This window comes from Dermacentor variabilis, chromosome 5, assembly GCF_050947875.1.
Source record: "Dermacentor variabilis isolate Ectoservices chromosome 5, ASM5094787v1, whole genome shotgun sequence".
Classification (NCBI taxonomy): domain Eukaryota; kingdom Metazoa; phylum Arthropoda; class Arachnida; order Ixodida; family Ixodidae; genus Dermacentor; species Dermacentor variabilis.
In genome coordinates this window covers 78,585,633-78,607,332 of record NC_134572.1, presented here as the reverse complement: position 1 = coordinate 78,607,332, position 21,700 = coordinate 78,585,633, and the positions used below count along the sequence as shown (strand labels likewise).

The following is a 21,700-nucleotide window of genomic DNA, read 5'->3' as shown; positions in this document are numbered from 1 at the left end:
CCACACATGAATGCTGTGTGCCCTATAAACCTCTCAAAAATGTTGAAAAACCTTTCCGAAAAGCGAACAAATGCACGGGATAGCGGAAAGCTACGGGTGGGGCCGTATAGCAAACATAAAATTGGAACTACATTGTAGATCCCCTGATATCCCGTTGGTCTCGCTTTTTTTTTTTTTTTTTGGTTCCATGTTTTGGTTTTGATTGTAAGTCGACCACCTCCCCCCCCCCCCCCCCCCCGCTTCAGATTTTCAAATTTTAAAGAAGAGGTCAACTTACAATCGTGTAAATACGGTATATACAGGTGATAGGCAGAGCAGATAGAAAGAAGGTAATAGGTGCCACTGTAGTAATATATATTCCTCCTCGCTTCGAATAAACAAGTGTGTTTCAGTTTTCTCTGTGTGTCTTTTTCTGCGCTTCAATGCCATAAATATGTATGTGCCAACTAGGCCAGCTCTCCACACTTCTGTAGTTAGGTAACACCAGACAAAGCAGCTTTGTTAGGCCTAACAGCCTAAGCAGTGTGACCATGAAGAAAGTTCACTGCTGGCCGGTGTAGTGAATGGTAGTTGCACTTATTGTATGGAAGGGTTATGCTCACATACAGACAGAAAACCCGAAACTAAATTCATGCAACATCTGTACTTTACGGCATCATGACAATGGGCAGAGCATATGGGGCTCTGCAGTAAGCAGCTGTGAATTGATATTACTATATTTACTCGAATCTAGGCCGGCCCCAGTTCTATGCCGACCCCCGAATGTCGGAAGCCGGAAAAATAAAAAACTTGCCTCTAATGTAGGCCGAACAAAAAAGTGAGGAAAGGTTCACAAAATGAAAACAGCATTTATTTAATATGAACATGCCGAGCTCACTGTACGTTACCATCGCTGCTTGCCTCGTTGCTGCAGCCCAGACCACACGCAAGCTTGCGTTCGCGCACCCATGTATACGCGGACAGTGCAGCGCGGCTCGCAAGAATTGAAATGCGGCGTAACATGAGCTCCTCTCTGTTATCGCGTGCTTATTTTCCTTATCGTTGTCATCTCCTAGTTGCGGCACACGCAGAACGCGTCCCCCGTTGCCCCCCTCCGACGACGGACATTTTTCTCATTGATGCTGAAGTCCCGCCCATCTTGAACGTTCGATGATGCCTCTGCGGCTTGCACAACTTTTCGTTTGAAACCGGCACTATAGTGACATCACCTGTTTGGTGTCATTATGATAACGCCACGCCGCATGCCAATATGACGCAGGTCAAAATAGTGACATCGCTCGTGTACTTCAGGGGCTACTGGCGCGACTAATAGCGGCTGCGATACTGACTTTAATAGATGATGCTAGCTGTGCACCATATTTATCATTTTAAATTGCAACCTGCACGTTCTTTAACATCCTCGAATATAAGCTGACTCTATAGAGTTTGGCATATGATTATTTGAAAAAGCTATCGGCCTAGATTCTAATAAATATGGTACTTCGCTGATTCTCAATTCTGAGTGAAATTCTAGAAACATAATTACTGCGCTTCTGGTGTTGTAGAAGGGAATGGGATAGATTTTTTGTCTTCATGTTCGTTCTTTTGAACTGATTGATTATGTGGAAATTTTTGTATTCTGTGTCCAAAAATTGTTTAGTGACCATACAGTCCAACTTCTATGTAACAAAATCGGTAAAATTGGGAATTTGCTTCATTATATCGAAATTCCGCTATAACGAAATTTGACCTTTTATGCACATAAGTACAGTGGCCAATGGTTTCTTCTTTCACAGAAGGGGCCGCAAAATTTTCCAAAATATTGGGCAATCGGAAAAAGCAAGTTTGAATGAGAAGTAAATTCGTTTTGTTGAGTTGTAGAGTTGGCAACAAAAGATACCCTTTCAGGCCGTGTCAGTGATATCTTTATATCAGTGATACAGTGCATGTAGCACACTTGGTCTAAAAAGAGCGTGTGGGCTGCGTTACGCACTCAGTTGTGCTGAGAGCCATGCATGACGGCGCTAGAAAAGGAGACTTGCGCCAATGTGCCCCCCCCCCTGCCTTCCCCCTCATTTCCACTTGATCGTGTTACTGCGAGCTCGCTCCTTTATCCCTTTGCTCATGCGGAAAGAAGGCACCCAGAAAGCCGACATCCTTCTCTGCTCACCCTCCCATGCTTTTACTCACACCCAAAACATCAAGCACGCTGGGCGCAATAGGTTCTGCAAGAACACCCGTGTCCCGTACATTGGGGGCACGTTAATGATCCCCTGGTGAATGAAATTAATCCGAAGTCCGCCACTGCTGCGTGCCTCGTAAACAGGTCGTCTTTTTGGCATGTAAAACTCCAGAATTCATTCATTCGCGATAGGATTTTATCGTATTTCAACTTTATGCGGAACATAACGCTGCTCTGGTTCAGCAGTGGCTCTCCATCGGTGCTCACTTTGAAAGGTGTTTTCACAAGCAGCACTTATAATTCAACCATTTGTCCGTCTGTGGCTGTGGAAGTTTCCATTTGCTGTTTTGGTATTGCTTCGTGGCGGCACTTAAATTTTGTTATATTGAAATCATGTACGAACACACTTCGTTATATTGAGGTTCAGAATACGTGGTGTTCTATGGACAGTAAGTTATAAAAGTTGAATACTTAGTTATATCAAGGATTCCCGTATATTGAAGTTCATTATATCGAGCTTTAGCTGTATATGAATTCAGGAGGTTCATTCTTACCCAGACATGTGGCACTGAGCTTGATTGTTGGTACCATTGCACACTTACAGAAGGGCGAGAGCATCATGGTGGATTTGGCCACAAGAGGCCTGGAGCAGCTGCCAATGGTGCTGAGGGTGCCCTTCCCCCCACTTCGACAATGAGTTGCTCTTCGTCTGCGTAACGATTTAAATTTTGCCCCTAGTGGCATTGTAACTGCTGTCCCAGACTTCAACTACATGTTGATGAGAAAACCAGGCATAAATTCCTGCTGTGTGAATGTTCAAACAGCTGCTGCCCCTACCTCTGTGAATGTACAATTGTATGTTAAGAGTTTCCTGCAAAATCATGCCAAGCAGCTTCCCTCTCTCTCTCTCTCACACTATTTTTCTTTTTGCTTGCTAGCAGCATTCCGGTGAAGTCGCAGCACATTTGTTTATGTGCATTGAGAAAGTCCACTTTTTAGAAAAGCTTGCTGTTGGTGTATTTGTTTGCTGAAGGACATATTTACCACTAGAAAAGCACAAAAGCAAGAAATTGGGACGATGACGTGGGTGGTGGAGTGACTGCCCGTGTTGGAGATCAAGTTTGTTGCTTTTGCATTTGCCTGTCTAGCACTAAATACAGTTGCTGACCGATTCTCTTGAGTGCCTGATTTTTCGCATGCCTGGTTTTTTTGTGCTTGCTCAATTATTTTTACTTTATTATGAACACTGCCAGCTTTTACATAGAATCAATTTGTATGGGTGACCAAAATTACAGGTTCTATAGTGCCTTGCTCGATTTTTCAACATGATCCACGCATGAATTGCTACCAAAAATGGTAACTATGGACTATAGCTCTCAGGAACGAAGGAAGCCTAAAAGCAGTAAAGAAACTAGGAATTGGCAAGAATCAGATGTATGCGTTAAGAGACAAAGCCGGCAATATCATTACTAATATGGATGAGATAGTTCAAGTGGCTGAGGAGTTCTATAGAGATTTATACATTACCAGTGGCACCCACGACGATAATGGAAGAGAGAATAGCCTAGAGGAATTTGAAATCCCACAGGTAACGCTGGAAGAAGTAAAGAAAGCCTTGGGAGCTATGCAAAGGGGGAAGGCCGCTGGGGAGGATAAGGTAACAGCAGATTTGTTGGAGGATGGTGGGCAGATTGTTCTAGAGAAACTGGCCACCCTGTATACGCAATGCCTCATGACCTCGAGTGTACCGGAATCTTGGAAGAACGCTAACATAATCCTAATCCATCAGAAAGGGGACGCCAAAGACTTGAAGAATTATAGACCAATCAGCTTACTGTCCGTTGCCTACAAAGTATTTATGAAGGTAATCGCAAACAGAATCAGGAACACCTTAGACTTCTGTCAACCAAAGGACCAAGCAGGATTCCGTAAAGGCTACTCAACAATAGACCATATTCACACTATCAATCAGGTGATAGAGAAATGTGCAGAAAATAACGAACCCTTATATATAGCTTTCATTGATTACGAGAAAGCGTTTGATTCTGTCGAAACCTCAGCAGTCATGGAGGCATTACGGAATCAGGGTATAGATAAGCCATATGTAAAAATGCTGAAAGATATTTGTAGCGGTGCCACAGCCACCATAGTGCTCCATAAAAAAAGCAACAAAATCCCAATAAAGAAAGGCATCAGGCAGGCAGATACGATCTCTCCAATGCTATTCACAGCGTGTTTGCAGGAGGTATTCAGAGACCTGGATTGGGAAGAATTGCGGATAAAAGTTAATGGAGAATACCTTAGTAACTTGCGATTCGCTGATGATATTGCCTTGGTTAGTAACTCAGGGGACCAATTGCAATGCATGCTCACTGACCTGGAGAGGCAAAGCAGAAGAGTGGGTCTAAAAATTAATCTGCAGAAAACTAAAGTAATGTTTAACAGTCTCGGAAGAGAACAGCAATTTACAATAGGCAGTGAGGCACTGGAAGTGGTAAGGGAATACATCTACTTAGGCCAGGTAGTGACGGCGGATCCGAATCATGAGACGGAAATAATCAGAAGAATAAGAATGGGCTGGGGTGCGTTTGGCAGGCATTCTCAGGTCACGAACAGCAGGTTGCCATTATCCCTCAAGAGAAAAGTGTATAATAGCTGTGTCTTACCAGTACTCACCTACGGGGCAGAAACCTGGAGGCTTACGAAAAGGGTCCTACTTAAGTTGAGGACGACGCAACGAGCTATGGAAAGAATGATGGGTGTAATTTTAAGAGATTAGAAAAGAGCAGATTGGTTGAGGGAACAAACGCGAGTTAATGACATCTTAGTTGAAATCAAGAAAAAGAAATGGGGGGGGGGGGGCATGGGCAGGACATGTAATGCGGAGGGAAGATAACTGATGGTCATTAAGGGTTACGGTCTGGATTCCAAGGGAAGGGAAGCGTAGCAGGGGGCAGCAGAAAGTTAGGTGGGCGGATGAGATTAAGAAGTTTGCAGGGACGACATGGCCACAATTAGTTCATGACCGGGGTTGTTGGAGAAGTATGGGAGAGGCCTTTTCCCTGCAGTGGGCGTAACCAGGCTGATGATGATGATGATGATGGACTAAGTCATACCATTCGGGTTATCCTCCACACCCTTGCTTTTGTTGAGGAAGCAACTTTTTTAGCTTTTCGTTGCCATAGAGCCCCTGCAAATAGATCTGCGCTGACCCAGCACCAAACCATAACTTTGGTCGCTGGCACCCGATGACTCAGTACTAGTTAAGCCAAACAATCTGGGCAGTGCGGCCACGAAGAAAATTTACTGCTGGTAACGTGGTAATGGGCAGCAAGCTGTTGCAGGAAGCTTGCCACTGATTTCTTTGTTACAGTGCTCTTCGTCGGCAGTTGAGCGTAATGTTATCAACACGAGCTAGCCGATGGCCACAAAAGTGGCATTTGGCTCTGCAGGTAACCACTCTGCAACTATTGCGAGCGCACATGCCAAGTTCCTCTGTTAGCTTGCTGGGGAGAATGAGTTCCCCCGTATGCGGAAAAATCTAGACTGAATTTGCACAGCACAACACCTGACATAGTGCAATTGAGGTTACATAAAACATCTGCTGCATTTCACCGCATCTCAATTGCGCGAAGAACACTTGGCTGCATGGAGGGCAAATGCAAAGCATCCCTACTGCCTCGGTCATTGCAAAATTTCTAGTAGGGTATTATGTCAATGAAGCAGGAGGCTTAACAAAACTGCATAAACAGATTTGTTCTTATGTTGGCACTGAAAAAAAAGTAAATTTTTCCTAACATTTGTTTAGGTGCCTGGTTATTCTAACATTCTTTTGCGGCCACCTGCACATCCAAAAAATCTGTCGGCAACTGTAGTTGCAAGCTACCCCCGTGTCGTCGCTCATGTTCCTTGCTTTTGTGTTCGTCTGTTCTGGTGGCACGTATTTCCTTGAGAAGTATACTCTTGCAGACCGAGCGTGGCGATCACTCGGCTTGTTGCTGCTACTGTTGCGCGCTTGCAGAAGGGCGAGAGCATCATGGTAGAAGTGGCCAAAGGAGGCAACACTCAGGAGCAGCTGCCCATGGTGCTGAGGGTGCCCCACTTCAACAACGAGTCGCTGTCCGTCTGCTTCGGCCAGTTCTCCTTGCTGGGCTTCGGTGACATTCTTGTTCCCGGTATGCTCCGCTGTACCTAGACTGTCCATTTGTCCACGTTACCCGCCGTGGTAGCCCGGCGGCTATGACTTTTTGCGGCTGAGCTCGAGGTAATGGGTTCAATTTCGGATGCGCCGATCGCATTTTGACGGGGGCGAAAGGCAAAAAATTATGTAGATCCCATGTACTGAGGTAATCGGTGTATGCTAAACTTTTGTGAACAAGCAAAGCAAAAATGGTGCATTACGACAAGAAACACGCTGCAAATTGCAGTGATGAACGCATCCCTCAGCCACCGTAGTGGACCTTTCAGAGCAAGTTGAAGTTTTACATAGTGTTAAAACGCGTTTAGTCACAAGATGCAGTGTGCCCGACCTTGGTAGAAACGTGTCACAGTATGATGAGTGATGTGCTGTGAATTTCGACGACAAACACTTGCTGTAACCTCTATCTTCATCAGTCAATTCAAGTATCTCAAAGCGTTGGCTTGTAGAGGGAAATTCGTAAGGATGATTTATTCCGCCTTTTTAGGCATCCATCCATGGCTTAATGTTTGGAGCAATAGGCTTCTGGGCTGGGGAAACCGAATTCGAAAGTAGTCATTGGAAAGGTAACTTGTTTTTTATGCTTCCATTGCTTCCATTGAGTGTCAACATGCACATCTGGAGTGTGTTCACAAGTTGATAGTGGTTAGAAACAGACACCAAAGAGGAGGCAGAAAGAAAAACCTAAGAAAGCTTTGCTTTAAGAACGCTTGCGTAGTCAAATTTAGGTGCACGTTAAAGAACTCCAGGTGATCAAAATTAATCCGAGTTATCAAACCTTAGTATCAAATAAAATGTCTTACAAACGTTTCTCAATTTTCATACTTTATTAAACTCCCATTGTTTTACATGTGAGAAGCGTGTGGTCAAGTTTATGTAACTTCCATAATATGTTTTGGTACTCCTTTAATGAGCTAGTTGTGTCCCTGACAACTACCCCATCGGGCACAGTGCACATTGACTCAATAAGAAATCTTTCGAATGGGTCACGAATGGGCCGCTCTAGGTGGGTGACAGGAGTTGCCAAGGAAAGGGCTCGTGAATAGCATTAATTTAATTTGTTGCTTGCTTGTTTGTTGCACGTCATATGGTGCATGTCATAAGCTAGCATTTGAATTTGTGCTTATTTTCAGGCCTTCTAGTTGCCTACTGCCATGGTTTTGACCTGCTGACAACGAGAAGCCGTCTGTATTTCTTCACTGGGACACTGTGTATGTCTCTTTTTGTGCACTTTCTTTCTCCTTTGCCGTTAGACGTACCTGTCACAATTCCTTTTCTCTGCCACTTCTCCTACAGCTTCTGTTGTTGCCACGTACCTTAGCCGCATAACAGATAGATGTATGCAATTTTTTGGCTCGAAATACCTCGTTTCTAAAGCCAGCAAATGGCATTAAGTAGGGGTGTGCATATGCCAAATAGTAGATTTTGAATCTAACATTGAATCGAATCAAGAAAAAGAAAGCTGAATATCGAATCGAATATGAGAAAGTTTTTCACAAAATGTAATGCTCACAAATTTTGTGCAAGAAAACACGGTGCTGCAAATGCACGGGAGTCTCCCAGAATTGTATAACAAGAATGTAGCTAGCTATTAGTAACTTGGGTGCATAGAATTCAAGATATGATACAGTGCTGTCTACTCTTATTAAAGGGAACACCAAATTATAGTATGCCAGCATTGGTTGCAAGTTAGTTCTGGTACATGAAGGTCTGTAAATTTCTTTTTAATCAATAGGACTTCTGTTGAATAGAATGAATTGCTTTTTTTCCTCTGTAACTAATGAACTAGTGACGTCTTGTAGTGAATACCAATGAGGTTCTCAGTTTAATAATAGACCTCTGCTCTGCGGCAGTCTTTTATTTATTGGATAGAAACTACTACTTTCCAGTATTTCAAAAAACTACAGAAAGGCTATCCCAACTACATGGCTGATAGGTTATCATAAGGGCAATGTGCACGACAGACGAAAGGGCCACACATCACATCACTTGATCACCGCTCCGTATGTAGCCAGCGGTGATGGCAAAGACCAGGCACCGTCTGTGCCGTTTTATCATCTGCTTCTGCGCAATTTGCCACCTGCTAAAGATTCTGAAATCTGGAGGCTCACGGCAAGTTTCCATGATGTTTCTCTTTTTTTAGTCATTGACTCTCAGCAACAACGAACTGGTGTCATGTGAGGGCAGCCTCCCCATCCTGCCTCCTCAGGTTTAATACCATTGTAGAGTTGAACCCACTTAAATGATACCGGTTTTAACAATATATCAGTTATAACAATGAGAAGCTGCTGTACTGTCAACTTTTGTATGTTTTCCATGCTGAAATAACCTGCTTACTACAATGCACCTATGCCGCATTATCGCATATAACGGTGAAGTCTGGCTGCTGGGTGTCTGTGCTGAAAGGTAGTGAAATGCAAAATTCTTGAAAATAAAAAAAGAAAACTAGAAATTCGAGCCGCTACACAATGGCCTGCTGCTCCAACAGCCACCACGCGCTCATTTTCCAGCCTTCACACGTCGCTCTCCCGTCGCCCTTCTTCCACCCCTCCGAACACGAATGGGCTGCACCCATAGCTCTATGCTGTGCCACCCTCCGAAACACGAATGGACTATGCCAACTGCACTGCTCCAAGATTGCTTGCTGGCTCCTCATTCAGCGCAGTTGTGTGAACAGCTTAATCACTCGTGTTCTTCTTCGTTGATTGCATCAAAATCGTTCCTGGCCACGTAGTTTCTCAGCCTCATTTGACTCACCGCCGCAACAGAAGATGGCTGATTCGCCTGCTGATCATCGGCAATACACGACGTTGCCGGTGAAAAGAAAACACACTGCTATAGATTTGGAAACTAAGTACTTCTAACCAATGAGGCGATCGTCGCAAACGTGCTTGCATCAGATAGCGACAGCGATGATGGCAGCAACGACGCGGTAGCGCAGGCTGCCTCATCGTTGCCCTCACAGGAGGCCCGGCAGATGACTCAGTCCCTCCAGGGCTTCGTTTTCGCGAGGAACGTTCTGCTGCACTACATGGAGCACCTGGATGCCTTGGAGAAGGATGTCGGCAAGCTTCGTGTAAAGGGTGCAAAGCTGACAGACATAAGGTTTTCTCGTGCAACCCAGTGAGAAGTACGTGGCAAGATGCTTGTGGCCATCTCACTTCAGCATTTCTTCTGGATTTCTCAAGTTGTCAGGCTGCCGCGGCAACCTTCTCCCATTCTTTAAAAGGTACCTTTGGGACCACCAAAGGATGCCTCGGCGGAGCTCACAAATCGCTTGCCGCCCGTGACCCCTCTTTGCAGTTGTGATAGCAGTGCCAATCTATAATGCTGACAGCCGCGGCTTGTTACACGCGATCGGGGCACTCAAGAAGCAGTTAAGCGAGAGACCACGAGCCAAATGGAGGAAGGTGGTGGGGAGGGGCACTGGCTTCCCCGCCATTATAGTTCTCTCATATCAGCTCTGCCATCCCCCTATTTAGATTTTTTTTCATGCAACCTGGTCATGACGATGGAATTTTCGTGCCACTTGAATATTGTGATAAGTGAGTTTGACTGTACTGATCTTTCCGTCTCTCTCTCTCTTTTGTTCGAGCCCTTAAATCGCTTTTTTTACCGTGTATCATTATGCCATGTCTCTCCTGCAGTTTATGGCGTGGGGCTTGTGCTCACATTCATCGCACTATACCTGATGCGAACTCCCCAGCCTGCCTTGCTGTACCTTGTGCCAGCCACGCTCTTGCCAACTATCTGCATAGCATGGTGTAGAGGGCAGTTGGCTGACATATGGCATGGCGTCAAGGTGAGATGTCCTTTTAGTCTTCCTTTTACTTTGTTAAGGTGTTAATGTATTTTAATCTTTATACTATATGCATTTGCTGTACTGTCCCCCTTACAGAACCCCACGAGGGCTCTGTAAGGTAACTATAAATAAATAGTCTTCCAAGAGTGCTGCACAATTCACTCCAATTGTCAGCCATGGCTGCTATGTGCTCTTCCCCGATTCAAATTAATGTGCTGTGTTTAACACACAATTGATATCAGCCATAAGCTGAAAAGAGAGAAGAAAGGTATACTGTGGACTCTTTTTAAACGGAACCTCAAGAGACAAGGGAAATTGGCTCTGTTTATAGGGAGTTCGATTTACCAAGAGATAAAGCTGAATACAATTGTGTGAACACAAAACCAACCAAACATGAGGACGGTATTTTGTTTAAGAGGCAGTTCCGTTTAAGCAATTCCCATTTCTAGGGATTCCACTGTATATGCAGTTTAACTTACTTATAACACTAGCAGTTATAACAGTATATCAGATATACCGTATTTGCACGATTCTAACATGCCCCCAAATCTAAAATGCACCCAATTTTTGCGGGCTTAAAGTGGCCTTGATCTTCTTTTAATCAAAGTGGAGAAAGGCATTTGAAGTGCAAATAGGCAATTTAAGAAATACTTTGGTGCAAAAAGTACTTCAAAGCATTTAGCAGAAGCAAAGTTATTGGCAGTAAAACATGGCCTCTGCTGTGCTCCCATTGCTTCTTCAATGCCTTGCACTGCGAAGGCTACGGCGCAGTGGGGTGTGCCCACAACGCTCCGCCTTCTATATGTCACCGTGGTGCGCAGTTCAAATTTCATTTTGGATGTTAACATAGATGCCACAACTTCCGCCTTTGGCACCTACGAAGCACTAAATATGAGCCAAATGCAGTTGTCCTCTGCGAGCCGCAGTGTGCTTAACCAGTGGACTCATGGCGGCCGCAGTATCTATGCCATGTAGCTGACCGCAGCTTGATGTCAGCTATCAGCCAATAGCAGTCGTCTAAGGGAATGACAAAATAAAGCGTCCAGAAGAGAGTGAGGACAGGGCCCTCTGTTGAAAAGAGAGCGTTTGAGAGAAAGGTGACTTTGTGAGTCCTTGCGAGCTCCATGCATCGCGTACGACAACAATACTTGGCTGAGGTGTGCATATGCTACCCACGGACTATGTTATTTCACCAAGCCCGAGGGGCGGTTCAGGGCCCCTTTAACGTAAGAAAATAAATGTGCAAATGAATGTAACATGCACCTGATTCATAAAAGGACAATATAGCACATTCCCATGTTCACGATCAGAAAAAACAAGACGCGCACAATTTACCTTACACTGTAGGGAAACTTTTTTTTTAATGAGCTTTCACAATGAAAGCAGCGCATCGTCGTAGCCATTTGCATTTAATTGGCCACAGATACAAAAAGCACTCAAGGTGGTAGTATTCTCAAGCGGTCACTTTTAGAGATACCGTCACTTTCACGAGATATTACATGACTGAATCGGACTTGTCAAAATATATGACTGAGAGCGTTCCTTGCACACTGTGCAGATAGCAAGCTTGGCATAGTGCTAGAAACGTTGGGTACATATATGCAGACAGATCCAGTGCAGATTCATGTGAAATCTCACAAAAGTGGTATCATCGAAAGTAGTCATAGTCAAGCACAAAATAGACCTACTGCCACCTTCTAAAAATTGTTCTCTGCCGCTGCTATCACGTGATGGCACTGTTTTGGTTTTGTATGCGATTGTAACACGCAGGCAACTTTTGGACCCCCCCCCCCTTTTTTTTTAAATGGTACGCATTAAATTAGTGTAGATACGGTAACAGTGAGAAGCCGTGGCACCGAGAACCTTTCTATGGCAAAATGAACGGATTACTGCAATTTTCTTATTGTGTTATCGGTTATAACAATTAAATCTCGATACTGGGTGTCTGTGCCGAAAGGAAAAGGAACGTGAAATCCTGGAAAAGAAAAAAAGAAAAGAAAGCAAGCCGCCGCACCCACGCGCATGCCACGCACATCGCGCATCTTTGCGGCATCACCAGCGTCTTTGCCTGCCTCCCTTCTACACTTCTGAAACACAAGTCAACTGCACCGAGTGCACTGACGGCCATTCAGTGAAAGGAGAAACCAGTTTGTGCCTTTAACTTTCCCTGCGTGTGTTCGACTGTTTTCACTGCGTCGCGTCCATGTGGTCCTAGCAGCAGATAAGCACGAGTCTCCTTTTCTAGTGCAGCCCCGCATAGCTGAACATATGCGCAGCCCGCACACCTTGTTTTAGAGGTAACCTGCCGTGTGTGCAAAGAGTGGGCATGCTGAGATAGCATGGCATCATGTGCGCTGTCTTCCCGCGCATTAAGTACTGGAGGTTGAGTAATCCTGAGTTTCGTAGACCCATTGAAGCGAGAGGCAGACAAAGCTTGTCATGATAGTGACATCGCATTGCGGGTGACACTATCAATTGGGGGAGGGGGGGGTGAACTGGATGCGAAAGCATGGCTGGCTTCGCTTAATTTGTACTGCTTATATAAAGATAGAGTGGAGACTGCACGAAACTGCATCTTTCATTGCCAACGCTCAAACTCGGCAAAGTGAATTTTTCTCATTCACATTTGCTTTTTTTGATTGCTCGATAATTCAGAAAACTTTGCAGCCCCTTCTGTGTCAGAAAAATCAATTGGCAACTGTACTTATTTGCATAAAAGGTCAAATTTTGATTTAATGAAACAAATTGCCCCTTTTACCCACTTCATTATATTGAGGTCCATTGTGATGATTTGCCACATGACATTACTGTATTGCAGCAAAGCTGACTATAGAAAACCAACCATTGTGCAAGCCATTTACAACAATGATTGATTAAAGCAACAAAATTTTTTTTTTTTTTTTTTGCACTTGAATATTGCTATAAGTAGGCCCAACTGTATGCTTCAGACTTTGTCCTTAGTACTGCAGTGGCCCCTACAGTACACTCTAGCCTCATTATAATAGAGCTGCATCTGATGCGTAAATGCCTTCATTATATCCATGTTATATTCTTGTGGCATGTTATGCCTTCATTATTGTTCTTTTGACTGTCATAATGCTCAGCTTTTGTCAAAAGTGAAGCCAGTAAAAGAATGAGCATTGCTCAGCTGTGTCATGTTGTACTCATGATGCTCCAGAGCTTGAAAACTGTCTGAATGCAACAGGAGCCTATCTACAGGCCTTGGACTTTGGATGCAGTCATGCGTGCAAATGGCTTCAATTATTTTGAGCAAGGCCACACATTGCCAACATTGCAAGTTAGTGTGCAATGCAAGTGTGCCTCTATTGCTGCATACTTATTATTATATCATTTGTGGGGGGGCTGAATTTACTTGCAGCCTGTGCCGCTAACACTGGCAGGGCAAGCCGCTCCTCAAGCCACGGTCGTGCCACCGCGGGCAGTCGGCAGTGCAAATGCTTCGCAAGCCCCATCATCTCCCACTAGTTTCCACGGGCCGATCAACTTGAGTCGACCAGGTACACCGCCTCCACTCGCGAGTCCACAGCATCCTCCAGGCAGCACCATGTTGCAGCTGGGAGCTTCTCAGTATAGTATTCAGCCAAGGATGTCTCCACCCCCAAGTCCAGGTTCTGGGGGCAGAAGCTCTCCAGGCCATATGGCAAACGGCCACTCGAATGCTCGTGTCCCTGGCATCCCGCAGGCGAACACTCCCCTGCTGAGTGCAGCTCAGTATCCTCACCCAGGAACACAAAGCCAGTACTGGGTGGGCGCGCAAGACCACTTTGTCAATGCTCTCCCTGCAGAAACAGCACAGAGGTAGTAGCCACTCATGACCTCTGTTCAGTAAGAGGACTGTACCTGGAAGTCTCGTGAAGTGTGTCTTATTTTGGCTTTCCTTTTCCTGTTTTCTTCTTTCTTTTTTTTCTGCGGCCACACTGTTCCCATCTGATCAGTAGGTGGGTCGGAATTCGATCAGTAGGCAGAAAAGCTGCAGAAAGCTTAGCAAAGCTTGCACCCTTATTTTGCATGCTGCATGTGTACTCATTGGGCAATTCTTGTATAGTGCAGTCCGTGACATGATACCACAAGTTGCACTGACAAGAAGCTATGCATGCATGTGCTGGTCCAGCTGTCGCAGTGTGTAGATGTGAATATGTGTATGTACAACAGGAAATTCCTTCAGGTTACGAGAAGAACAAAGTTGTATACTTTTCAGTTTGATTATCATCTGTGTCAAACCACAGAGCATCTAGCAGAATTGTGATTCGACACAGGTGTTTATTCAGCCTGCTGGCTCAGACAGCTGAATAAGAGCAGTGCAAAACGGTGGAGACAGTAGCGTAAGCTGACAGGACACGTGGCAACTACCAACTGAAATCTGTGGTTTGGTCTAAACAGAACAAACAACCATGGTCCTCGCTCTCCTTATGCGCTGAGAATTGATGTGTGCATGTTATGAGCAGGAAACAAAACAATAAAAACATACAAGGCGCACAGGTGGAGTTATCAACTGTCAAGGTACACAACCTTTTTTTTCATGTAGGATGCTCATGTATATGCTTCACTGACACAAACCGTCAGTTTTTGTTGTTTTGTATCCTGCTCACAGCATGGATGCGCAATTTATTTCACAGCTGCTCACGTCATCTTTAAATGTACCTTGTGCTTTGCACTGTCTAGGTTCTTGATATGCTTGCACTAATTTGCCCAAATTTCAATTCTACAGTTGTCTTAGTTGGCATGTGTCCTGTTAGATGCCACTACTGTCCTCATAATTTCCTGTCGCTGCTTATCTTTGGAAGCACAGCTTTTGCATGAGGAAAGTGGACTTCTGCACAACTTGAAATGTTTGCTTAAGTTAACCTTGAGGCTTCATGTAGCGAACAAGAGGGTCCTGATGAGTTGCAAAAATGCCTCTTGTCGGGTGCTCGATGCAGTGTTCTTCCCCATACCCCTATTTCTTATATTTTTTTTTTTTGCCAGGGTCGCTTTGGTGCCGAAGGTGCCTTTGGTGTGCTCTCCGTCCTTACACTTTCCTCAGGAGCTGAGAGAGAACAGAGTGGCTTATTTTTTTAATTATTATTTTTTTCATCTTTTTTTTTTCCTGACAAATTGTGAGCTGTTTCTGCCTAGTTCATGCAGCCACTGTGTATTGTGTAGCAGTGCTTGCAATCGAATGCCTGTGATGGTAACAATATATGTTCCTGAGCTGAATTTTCCCCCTGTGTTTTGTTTAGAAGTCTGCCAATCAATCTTGAAACAGCAAGCAAAGATGAAAGCAGCCATGGGGTTTTGAAACCTTAATCCATGAAAATGCTGCATGCCACAAAGTTTTACACTGCAGAATTTTGAGAAAGTTCCATGTCACCATTGTCATAGCTTGGCATTATGCTAGTTAAAGTACTGACTGAGCTAAAGCTTTTGCACACTTTAAAAGTGGCATCATTGTCAAAAGTGATGCAATCACTACCCATGCAAATATACTGTGCCACATAAAATGAATAAAGGAGGATCTCATTATGATAACTTCTGCATGTGGATGAAGATGTTTTGTGTCATGGTTGAATGGTGACAGTTCTTAAAGGAAAAGGAATTAAAGAACATAGCCACAGAATTATGTTGTGTTGACCACGCTTTTTGTGACCCAATTCAGTACGGGTCTTTTCAGAAAGCAATACGCCATCTGCCACGAGAACCACTCCCCTATTAAGAAACAGAAGAATGGAAAATTGTTGGGGATTGACCTGTAGGATTTCCTCGAGTTTCGTTTTCTCAGCCCAGTAGCAAAGTTTCTCAGATTTGTGTAGCAGGGCAGTCACACTTTTTTGTGATGATGTGTTTGTTATACTGCATGTCATAAAACCCGATGTTAGAGTGTATATTAATTTTGAGCAAATATGACTCCGTGTTGATATATATAAGTGTCGCAAAGGGAGAGTAATGGCCCCATAGCGAGAATGCACACTGTAAACAGTTTGTGTGGCTATTGTTACTGTATGTAGGCACTGGTAAGCAGCTCTTCGGTAACCGCCTTGAATTACTTTGTGAAATCACTTCCCGTTTCAAAAATTCAGTTTCCTAAGAATGACAGCAAATGGGCCTGCACGAATAAAACATACTTCAGAGTTGGTGAATTCTATTGTAATCATGCTGCGATTTGCAAGGAACAACCTGTATTAGATGCGTTTGTACATGTAGCACTGACATTTTATTTGTGATGAGTTCCTCACGTTTGCTTGCTGTGACTGCTTATTAAACGGATTGTGCAACAAGGTTACATATTGAGGTAAAGTATGAACACATTTTGTGGGTATTTGTGCCAAGTGTTCCTATTTTCTGAAGTTGACCTGGTAATGATGATTATCGTAGATATACAAATACACATTTTAACATGTAAGTATAATATGTATACATGCGGGTCTGAATTTTTATATGTGAAAATGCGCCATTAGAGCAAAGCTTTGGTTAAAGTGACAATAAACTGATTCAAAGCTTTTCTCTCTAGTCTTATCAATCGTCACATATTCAAGAAGTTTTCTGATGTTCACTCATTTGTCAGCAGAAAGCCTGCTGATGTTCACAACCCTGCATCTCTTACTTTTCACTAAAGCTAAACCTTGGAGCAGTTTGTAAAAGGGGTCCTGAAACACGTTTTAGTATGCATTTGAAGTAGATAAGTTCAGATACTTTACAGCAAAAAATGCTTCTAACGCATTCAGAATAAATGGAGTTATTGGCAATCAAAAATTACCTTTGATCTCCTTTGTGGTGCCCCCGCTCTTTCTTCAATGCCTTGCATTGTGAAGGTTATGGGGGACAACAGTCCACTTGCTGAACGTTGCTGTATGGTGTGCAATTCAAATTAGATTTTCGATGGTCACATAGGCGCCACTCTATCTAATTTGGGCGCCTATCACGTTCTCCTTGTGGAACGCAGGAAGTTTTCAAAACAACTGGTTGCACGACCTAGACTCCTCTCTACACCTTTGCATTCCAGCTGGACTCTGCTGTCACGAAGCTACTCTGCTTTGTCGAATATGGCTAGGGGTGGCTTTCAATAAATCTTTTGCATTCTGAATCGGATGGGCCGACGACACCTCGTGTGAGGACTGCGGTAGCAGGGAGACTCTTCAACACCTTCTCTGTGACTGTCCTCGCTACAATTTACAGAGACGATCGCTCGCAATTGCGACAGTGCTCTTTGACCAAAGACCTCTAACAGAGGAACTTATTTTAGAATGCCAACATCACAAGCCATCTCAGTGGAGGGCGATGAGGGCACTGTTGCAGTTTTTAGGGGCAACATAATTGGACAAGCGGCTGTAGCCTGAACAGATGTTTATAGCGCTGCTAGTGCGACAGTGCTGTGAGGTGACAGTATGTCTATGCTCTGTTCTTTCTTTATCTCTACTATGCTATCACTTTACGTCCCTCTCCCCTCTCTCCCCAGCATAGGGTAGCATACTGCACCTTCCCATCGGTTAACCTCCCTGTCTTTCCCCTTTCTTCCGTCTCTCTACAACGTGCCAAACGCGGTTGTCCTCAACAAGCCACAGTGCACTCGGCAAGCAGGCTCGTTGGGGCAACCACAGTATCTACGATATTTAGCAGGCCGCAGCTATGTGCAACTGTGCTGGGCTCGTGTGCTTCAGTCTGGCCATGCTACGTAGTGCGGACCGACTGGCTTTGTCTTGCACTAGGTTGACTGAGAGATAGTAGCCACATCCAAATTATGCATTTGGAAGCGCTGCCAATAGCTCAATACGAAGTGATGTCTGCTAAGGTGTCTAGCCAGCAGCAGCCAGGAGTAAACGCACGCTGGCAAGCATACATGTGGTCTTGCCTTTAAGGGGTCCCGAACCACCCCTCGGGCTTGTTGAAAAAACATAGTTTGTGGATAGCATATGCTGCTGTGAACATGTCAGCCATGTTTTACGGTCGTACTTGGTGCATGGAGCTTGCAAGCGGAGCACAGAGTAACCTTTCTCTCAAACACTCTCTTTTCAACAGAAGCCTGCTCCTCATTCTCTCCTGGATGCTTTATTTCATAGTAAAGTGGATTCCCAAACACGGCTGCTATTGGCCAATAGGTGACATCAATCAAGTAGAGTGTTCGGATCAGCGTGCTTCTTCCTACTGTTACTGTGTTTATTTATTGACAAAGTTCAATAAACGAACTGAAGTAAGCGAAAATGTGCTTTCGAATTTTGATAATGATTCTGCACTTTCGGAAGAAACCGGCTAACATCTGCTCACGGACGATCAGCTGTGGCCACACACATAGGAATTAGACTTTGGCCACTCTGCTTATCGGTGTCACAGCCGGCGATTCTCGCTAATTTTGACTAGTTCTGAACACTCAACAAGCCTCCAACCAAGCGAAACTTAAGGTTAGGCCACACGCACGCTTGCCAGCATACGCTCACTTCTGGCTGCTCCTGGTTAGACGCCTTGGCACACTAAATGGTAGCGCTTCAAAAATGCGCAAGTTTCATGTGGCTAGTATCCATCAGACAAGCTGGCGAAGGACAAAGCCGATCCACACCACATGGCATGGTCAGACTGTAGCATATACATGCGAGCACGCACTCGAGCCCTGTTATGCACAAAGCAAACGCTGCGCGTACACACTACAGTTGCACGTAGCTGCGGTCTCCTATGTAGCATAGATACAATGTCCGCTGCGGTGTGCCGCCACAAGTCCACTGGCTCAAGTGTACCGCTACAGTGTAGTACCGCGGCTCACTGAGGACAGCCTCGCTTGGCTTATCTTTGATGCGTCGTAGGTGCCAGAATCGGAAGTAGTAACATCTATATTAGCATCCAAAAGCAAATTTGAACTGCACGCCATGGTGATTTTAGAAGCCGAAGCGTTGTGGGCATGGCCCGCTCCACCGTAGCCTTCGCAGTGCAAGGCATTGAAGAAAAAACGGGTGCACAGGGAAGAGGGTGTTTGATTGCCAATTACTCCGCTTCTGCTGAAGGCATTGAAGTACTTTTTGTGACAACATATTTCTGAAATGGGCTATTTCAACTTCAAATGCATTTCTCCTCTTCGATTAGAACAGGTTCAGGACCCCTTTAAGTTTTGCGTGGTGCGAGGCTAGTTGAGTGTTGAAAAGAAGTTGAAATTAGCGAGACCCAATGGCTACGACAACAATTAACAGGGTGGCGAAAAGTTGATTCCTGCATGGGTGGCTGCGGCCTAGCGTGAACAGACTGTAGTCTCCCCTTTCCAGAAGTACATAATTCTTATCGAAATTCAAAAGCAGGTTCTCACACTTTTCAGCCTGTTTATTAAACTGCATCAATAAATATATACGGTTACAGAGGAACAAGCGTACTGATCCAAAAACCCTTCTTGATTGATGCCAGCTATCAGCCAATAAGCAGCCGTCTTGGGAATGCACATGACGTATGCAAGCTGCAGGCAGCTTCAAAGCAACTGAACAGAAGGCCTCATTTGAAAAGACAGTGTTCGAGAAATATGTGACCTTGTGCTCTGCTTGTGAGCTCCATGCCCTGTGCATGACTGCAAAATTTGGCTGAGATGTTCACAGCAGTGTATACTATCAGCTGACTGCATTTTTTCACCAAACCTGAGGGGTGGCTCAGGGCAAAGGGTGAAGGTAGTGCTTGCGAATCTGTCTGCTGCAAGGGGTTAGTTACAGTTTTATTTGTTTGTTTATACAAGTACCTGCAGTTCCACAAAGGCATTATTGCAGTGGGGGACATTTGTAGCGAAAAGAAAAACATACGCAAAAATTGAGCTGATTCAGAAAAGCAGACAACAAGGTCAGTACGGCTAAATACCAGCAATGTACTTATTTTAGCTGCATTGACCAGCTGAGTACCTGGCTAAGTATCGAGCTTTATGCACAGCCTCTTAATTACTGTTCGGTATATGCAAAGGAAACATATTTCTTCCCCAAAGTGAGGATAGGTACTGGAAAATAAGTCGGGCTGCTGCTAGTGGTTACAGTGTTGGCTAAGTACAGTTTACATGTTTTATTGTGTCTAGCCTCCTCGGCTTCTGAAGCTACATATTACCCGATACAGAGTGTACTTATTGTCATTAAGGTAAAGCACGAGTTTCTTGGTTTTGGATATAAAATTAAGCATCAGGTGCATTCAGTCATTGGAAAGTCATATCAAGGCCGTGTTTTGTAAAGATCCATTTCTTATCTGTCATGGCAAGGGACGAATCTTGGCTATTACAGTGGTGCGGTGGTGTCCAAACTAATGACGAAGGGTGAAAAAAATGGAAAATGAAATGATCATTCAAAAATGTGATCGCTGGTCATCCCCAACCTTACTTTGAATGTAGGGGAAAGCCTTGAAAGCTGCAACTCATGCTTTTAAGAAACTAGATGTGTGTAAATGCAAGCATATGTGAGCTTGACAAGTGCCAATGCCCGAATGGCTCATCCTCATTTGTGTAGTGTTTCTAAACTCTGCCCTTACACTGGCTTCGTAAATGCAAGGTCGCACTTTTGAATACCAGATAACATTGCAGCCATATTGTGATTGCATTTTTCAAAAATTGATGAATACTTAATTTGCAGCTTGTCTTGTTTGTCTTGCAGGAAAACTTCAGTCGTTTTCTAAAAACTCATCATCTAGAATTTTGTTGTTACTAAAATTTGGCAGAGTGCTGACTGGGGCTAGCTGCTATGTACTTGGGCAAAGAAACTGATTTTGAACAAGACAAGAGGAGGTTGTGCCCTCTCGATGTTTAAAAGTGCTGTTTCTACATCATAAAAGCTGTTTACATAAATTTTTCAATACTACATTGGTTATAAGATGGGGCTCATACTGTGGCCTTTGGTCACCGAGAGGGCTGTTGTCAAGAAGATAACTTGGACTGTCTGGAACAGCAGACGTAGGTCAGCCAGCCTAAAATGACAATTAAGCGCGGATACATTGGCCATCAATGGCTGGGATGTGTTTCATGTCCTCCAAGGCTAGAGATGGGGCATTGGACAGTAGTCTTGGATAGCATGCATATTTCTTTTTCGCAGTCATTGCAGATGTCAGAAATACACAGAGAAATTAAAAGATAGTAATGGTTTGATGCAAGTGCCCCTGGTGGAAGTACAGTGCAACATGCGCATGAACTTTTGCAATTGAATACGGCATTGCAAAGCATTGTCACCACACTTGCATAATAGCTTCCATAGAAAATTAGGCTTCCAGAACTGGATTGTTTGTGTGTAGGCAGTTGATGTTTCTAATGCTTGGTCTGTGAGTCATTCTGTCGATTTCCGTAGTATATTGCCATCTTGTTGTAAGGTTGCCATATAGGTAACTTTCAGCCAAACAGATGTGATGGAGACAGTCAAGATAATAAAGCATGTTTGTGTGCCTGGACACCTTGTCTTGGATGAAATAGCCTTAACACTTCTGTTGCTTCAGCTAAAGCCAGCACAGAATTCCTTTCTAAGGTTACTAGAGCAAAATCTGATGGCTGTAGTCTGTGCACGGTACCGGCATGGACACTTAGCGGACATTGAAAATATTGGCAGTACATTAATAT

The 21,700-nt window shown here is 44.3% G+C and overlaps 1 protein-coding gene across 3 annotated transcripts in view; it reads left to right on the top strand.

Annotated features, from left to right (window-relative positions):
• Positions 1–16,662, top strand: part of LOC142582843 (signal peptide peptidase-like 2B) — a 33,651-nt gene extending 16,989 nt beyond the window's left edge. For 2 of the 3 annotated variants that reach the window (XM_075692920.1, XM_075692921.1), the window contains exons 11-15: positions 2,766–2,822; positions 6,183–6,336; positions 7,493–7,570; positions 10,007–10,161; positions 13,541–16,662. In XM_075692920.1, the coding sequence (XP_075549035.1) occupies positions 2,766–2,822; positions 6,183–6,336; positions 7,493–7,570; positions 10,007–10,161; positions 13,541–13,984 (888 nt within the window). In that variant the 3' untranslated portion in view covers positions 13,985–16,662. The remainder of the gene's footprint in view (positions 1–2,765; positions 2,823–6,182; positions 6,337–7,492; positions 7,571–10,006; positions 10,162–13,540) is intronic. The other variant, XM_075692922.1, reaches the window with a different exon arrangement.
• Positions 16,663–21,700: the final 5,038 nt, after the last annotated feature.